At 42.5% G+C, this 6,000-nt stretch overlaps 1 protein-coding gene and 1 pseudogene across 6 annotated transcripts in view; both read left to right on the top strand.

Moving 5' to 3' along the window:
* Eif2b3 (eukaryotic translation initiation factor 2B subunit gamma) overlaps positions 1-6,000 on the top strand; it is a 111,405-nt gene that overhangs the window by 5,442 nt on the left and 99,963 nt on the right. For all 5 annotated transcript variants that reach the window (XM_008848857.2, XM_029553954.1, XM_008848858.3 and 2 more), the window contains exon 3: positions 5,657-5,802. In XM_008848857.2, the coding sequence (XP_008847079.1) occupies positions 5,657-5,802 (146 nt within the window). The remainder of the gene's footprint in view (positions 1-5,656; positions 5,803-6,000) is intronic.
* Positions 4,171-5,060, top strand: LOC103746596 (annotated as a pseudogene). Its single transcript, XR_607808.2, has one exon. The product of XR_607808.2 is annotated as a 60S ribosomal protein L12 pseudogene (transcript).

Raw genomic sequence — 6,000 nt, 5'->3', positions numbered from 1 at the left:
TTAAAAGATATTATAAAATATTTTGTTTTAGAGATTTTCTTTTTGAGACAGTGTCTCACTATGTATGCCAGGCTGGCCTGGAACTCCCAGAGATCCACCTGCCTCTGCTTCCTGAGTGCTGGGATTAAAGGATAAAGGAGTATGCCACCATGCTGCCTTCCTTATGCCCTCCCCGTGTATATGTGTATTGCCTGCATGTAGGTAAGTACACCCATGTTGTGCAATGCCCGTGGAGGTCAGAAGAGGCTGTGGGATCCCGGGACTGGAGGGGCAGACACTTGTTAGCTGCCATGTGGGTGCTGGGATATGAACCCAGGTCTTCTGCAAGAACAATTGGTATTCTTTATTGCTGAGCCATCTCTCCAGCCCCCCTTCCTTTTTTAAAAAAAATTTTTTTTATTACATTTTATTGATGTATTATTTTGTGATGAGGTGGGTGGGCATCAGCACGAATGCCACAGTGGGTGAGTGGAGGTCAGGAAAACCCTTGGGAGTCAGTTCTCTCCTATCATGTGGGTCCAAGAGAATGAACTCAGTTTTTCCAGCATGGCAGCAAGTGTCCTTACTCACTGATCCATCTTGCTGACCTTAGAGATTTCCTTTTTAGAGACCCACCTTTTCTTTTTTTTCTTTTTTGGTCTTTTTGAGACAGGGTTTCCCTGTAGCCCCTAGCTGTCCTAGAACTCACTATGTAGACCAAGCTGGCCTTGAACTCAGAGAGATTCACCTGCCTCTGCCTCCAGAGTACTGGACATGCACCACCACACCCAGCTAGAGACCTGTCTTACAGATGGAGTTTATATCTTAGTACATTTTAAATATCTTTAAAATTTTTTTATTAAAAAAAAATAAATTTGCCAGGCGTAGTGGTGCACGCCTTTAATCCCAGCACTCGGGAGGCAGAGGCAGGTGGATCTCTGTAAATTCAAAGCCACCCTGGTCCACATAGTGAGTTCCAGGCCAGCTGGGGCTACAGGGAGACCCTGTCTCAAAAAGACCAAAAAATTAAATTAATTTAATAAATAAATTAAATAAATAAATTTTAGCTGGGTGTGGTGGCGCACGCCTTTAATCCCAGCCCTTGGGAGGCAGAGTCAGGCAGATTTCTCTGATTTCGAGGCCAGCCTAGTTCACATAGTTCCAGGACAGCTGAGGCTACAGGGAGACCCTGTCTCAAAAAGACCAAAAAAAAAAAGAAAAAAGAAATTAAAAAGACCAAAAAATAAATAAAATAAAATAAAATAAATAAATATTTTTAATTTTAATTAGGTATGTGTGTCTGTGTGCTTGTGTGTGGGTATGTGCATGTGAGTGCACGTGCCCTTAGAGGCCAAAGATCCTCCTGAAGCTGGAGTTGTATCCTCCTGAAGCTAAACTTATTTGTGAGCTACCTGATGTGAGTGCCAAGATCTAAACTAAAAAATAAATAAAATAAAATAAAATAAATAAATATTTTTAATTTTAATTAGGTATGTGTGTCTGTGTGCTTGTGTGTGGGTATGTGCATGTGAGTGCACGTGCCCTTAGAGGCCAAAGATCCTCCTGAAGCTGGAGTTGTATCCTCCTGAAGCTAAACTTATTTGTGAGCTACCTGATGTGAGTGCCAAGATCTAAACTCATGTTGTCTACGAGGGCAGTATGTGCTCTTAACTGCTGAACCACCCCTTCAGCCCCTTAAAATATGGTATTTTTGACAGGTGGTGGTGCAAGCCTATAATCCCACCTAGTTAGGAGGCTGAGGCAGCAGGATCACAAGTTCAAGGACAACCTGGAAAGTTTTAGAGCATCCTTGTCTCTAGAAAAATAGAATAAAATATTCTTTCCTTGAGTAACTTTATGCATTTGTCACTGTAACATTTTCTGCTTTTTACTTTTGTTGTATCTTTAGTTCGTACTTAGCACTAGTTGTATATGTAATACCTACTATATAGAAATTCTTTTAAAATTTATTCTTTTTATTGTTTTAATGTGTGTATGAGTTTCTATGCAGTGCCCATGGAGACCAGAAGACAGCATCAGATCCCCTGGAACTGGAGTTATGTACGGCTGTTAGCCACCATGTGGGTACTGGGATTCGAATCCTCTTCCTCTAGAAGAACAACTAGTGCTTTTAACTGCTGAGCCATCCCTCCAGCCCCAAAATTCTTTCTTATTAAGACTCAGAATTTAATGGGTGCTTACTAAATAAATATTTTGATTTATTAATTTTTATTGTTTATTTATTTTTGGTCTTTTTGAGACAGGGTCTCCCTATAACCCCAGCTGGCTTGGAACTCACTATGTAGACCAGGCTGGCCTTGAACTCAGAGATCCAACTGCCTCTGCCTCCTAAGTGCTGGGACTAAAGTCATGCACTAATTATTTTTATGTGTATGAGTGTTTTGCCTGCATGGAACTGGAATTAAGGATGGTGATTAGCCAACATGTGGATACTGGAACCAGACCCAGGTCTGATGAAAGAGCAGCCAGTGCTCTTAGCTGCTGAGCAGTCTCTCCAGAGGCGCCCCCCCACCCTCCTCCCCATGCCCCTCTTTTGATACAGCATCTTCCTGTAGCCACAGCTGGCCTAGAACTCAATATATAGACAGACTGGCCTCTGCCTCCTGAGTGCTGGAATTAAAGGCCTGTGCCACCCTGTCTGGCTCTTACAAATTAATTTTTGAGGCAGGGTTTTGGATAACTCAGGTTGGCTTCAAACTGTGTAGCCGAGGCTTGAACTTCTGATCCTTTTGCCTATATTTCCTGAGTGCTGAGATTACAGACATGTGCCACCAAACTGAATTTTATGCAGTGTTGGGGATTTAATCCATGACTTTATGCGTGCAGGGCAAGCACTCTACCAACTGAGTGATATCTCCAGACCTACATGTAGAACTTTAAAAAAAAAATTTTTTTTTTTTGGTCTTTTTGAGACCTCTCCCTGTAGCCTCCACTGTCCTGGAACTCACGATGTAGACCAGGCTGGCCTTGAACTCACAGAGATCTGCCTGCCTGTGCCTCCCAAGTGCTAGGATTAAAGGCATGCGCCACCACACTCAGCTAAAAATTATTATTTTTATTTTTTGTATATGAGTGTATTGCCTGCATACATGTAAGCATACCTGTCTTTCAGTGCCCATGAAGATCAGAAGAGGGTGTCAGGTCCTCTGGAAATGGAGTTATGAACAGTTGTTAGCTGCCGTGTGGGTGCTGGGATTTGAACCTGGGTCCTCTGCAAGAGCAGCCAGTGCTCTTAACTGCTGAGCCATTTCTCCAAGCCTAAATATAGAACTTTAAAAAAAATTGTATATGTGGTGGCACACACCTTTAATCCCAGCACTCAGGAGGCAGAGGCTGGCGGATCTCTGTGAGTTCAAGGCCAGCCTGGTCTCCATTAGCAAATCCAGGCTACAGCTACAGGGAGACCTTGTCTCAAAAAGACAAAAAAAAAAAAAAAATGTATAAATTTATTTGTTTTGTGTGTGTGCATGCATGCTGTGGCTACCTGTGGAGGTTAGATGACAGCTTGCAGGAACCAGCTCTCTCCTTCCTATGTGGGTTCTGGGGATTGAACTAGGATTGGGAGGCTCAGGCACGGTGCCCTTACCCTCTAAGCCATTTCGCTATCCCCTTATTTTGTATTGTTATTATCATCATACATATGATATATCTGTGTATGTGTATTAATTATTCATTGTGATATTTGCACATGTGAGGCAAGTACTCTACCATATTCCCCATCCCTTTTTTTTTTTGAGACCAGGTCTCACTAAAAATTGCTCAAGCTGGCCTTGAACTCATTCTGTAACCTTGAATTTATAATCCTCGTGCCTCAACCTCCCAAGTAGCTGGGATTTTAGGCCTATATCTGACAAAAGTAAGGCTGACTTCAAAATCACTTTGTAAGCCCAGGCTAGGTTCAAACTCATAGCCCTTCTGCTTCAGCCTACTGAGTGCTAGGGATGACATATGTGCTCTACAATACCTGCCAAACAGAAGTAAATACTCTGCTTCTACTTTTTTCCCTATCTTAGTACCTCTCAAGGATCATCATTAATGGCATGTGCGATTTTGTGGTCTCCCTAAGCATAGGTACAATATCTAATTGATCTTTGGAATGTCAGTCTTGTTTGCTTGCTTGCTTGCTTTGTTAATTTTGAGACAGAAGCCTGCTTGTGTAGCCTAGGCTGATCTGAAACTCACTATGTAGCTGAAGCTTAAATTCCTGGCAATCTTCCCATCTCAGCCTCCTGAGTACTGGGATTACATATGTATGCTACTATACTCAACTTATAATGTCATCATTTTACATACAGTATGTACTGAAGAAATGTCTTGCATTTGAGTCTGCTTTGAAAGTTTTCTATGAAGTCTTCCTTAGCTAATTCTTTCCATGACTAATATTTTCACAATATGTTTCATGAGAATAGAAATCATTTTGAGTTTTTTTCGGCTTTTGGCTCGGAGGAGGCTTAGGTGCAACTTTCTTCGGTCGTCCCGAATCTGGGTTCATCCGACACCAGCCGCCTCCATCATGCCACCCAAGTTCGACCCCAACGAGATCAAAGTCATCTATCTGAGGTGCACTGGAGGCGAAGTCGGCGCCACATTCACCTTGGCCCCCAAGATTGGGCCCCTGGGTCTGTCTCAAAAAAGTTGGTGATGACATTGCCAAGGCAACCGGGGATCGCAAAGGTCTGAGGATTACAGTGAAGCTGACTATTCAGAACAGACAGGCCCAGATTGAAGTTGTACCCTCTGCCTCTGCCCTGATCATCAAAGCCTTCAAGGAGCCACCAAGAGACAGAAAGAAGCAGAAAAACATTACGCACAGTGGAAATATCAGTTTTGATGAGATTGTCACCATTGCCCGACAGATGGGGCACTGGTCCTTAGCCAGAGAACTTTCTGGAACTATTAAAGAGATCCTGGGTACTACACAATCTGTGGGCTACAATGTAGATGGCCATCACCCTCATGACGTCATAGATGACATCAACAGTGGTGCAGTGGAATGCCCAGCTAGTTAAGCAAGAGAAACTATGTCAATAAAAGATGATCTGACGACCAAAAAAAAAAAAGGAAGAAATGATTTTGAGCCAGGCATGTTGAGGTCTTTTCTGAATTCTCACTGCTTTCTTTCCCTTTGTCAGATATACTGTATTTCTTGCATGAATGAGCTAGTGACTAAATTGGGAAGAAGAGAAGAAGGTTAAATAATTTGAAAGAGAAAGGAAGAAGAGAAAGGAAAAAGAAAAAAGGAACGATTATGGGTCAGTGGGATGTAGTCCACCATGGCATGGAAGAGGGCAGTGTCACCTATGATGGCAGAAGCTGTTATTATCATACCTAATTGAGAGATTCTTTGGAGGTTCTAGCAGGGAAGCACAGCTACTCAGATATCCTTGACCGAAGACCGGTCCTCCTCTATCGGGGAAGGTTTTCCTCTTCGACCGAGTGCACAGCTTTGGGAGGGACGCACATGGGAAGGGGATATCCTAGGAAGGGGATACCTGCCTAGCCAGCCAGAGCAGCCGAATCAACCCTGGCAATCAGTGGGGTGACAGATGTCGCAGCCAGATCGCCCTCACATCCTATCATACCTGATTGAAATAGTGAAAGAAATGGTCTGAATGAGTTTCTATACCAGTCCTTTTTCTTTTCTTTCATCCTATAGAAGTCATTGTGGTTACAACCAAGGATGTCCAAAAGGCTCTGTGTGCAGAATTTAAGATGAAAATGAAACCAGATATTGTTTGCATTCCTGATGAGGCTGACATGGGAACTGCAGATTCTCTACGATACGTATATCCAAAACTTAAGGTGAAAAACTATTTCTTGACTTTTATTGACGGTAAATAATCTTGTTTGCCAATACTTTACATTTAACAAAAAAAAAAAATCTATTTTTTGTTTTGAGACAGGGTCTCATGTAGCCCAGGGTTGCTTTAAACTCTTGTGTAATCTTTTTTTTTTTTTTGAGACAGGGTCTCCCTGAAGTCCCAGCTGTCCTGGAACTCA

Source organism: Nannospalax galili, unplaced genomic scaffold, assembly GCF_000622305.1.
Source record: "Nannospalax galili isolate Female #2095 unplaced genomic scaffold, S.galili_v1.0 scaffold1664, whole genome shotgun sequence".
Lineage (NCBI taxonomy): Eukaryota > Metazoa > Chordata > Mammalia > Rodentia > Spalacidae > Nannospalax > Nannospalax galili.
Note: the sequence above shows the minus strand (reverse complement) of the source record. Positions and strands in the feature narration are given on the sequence as shown.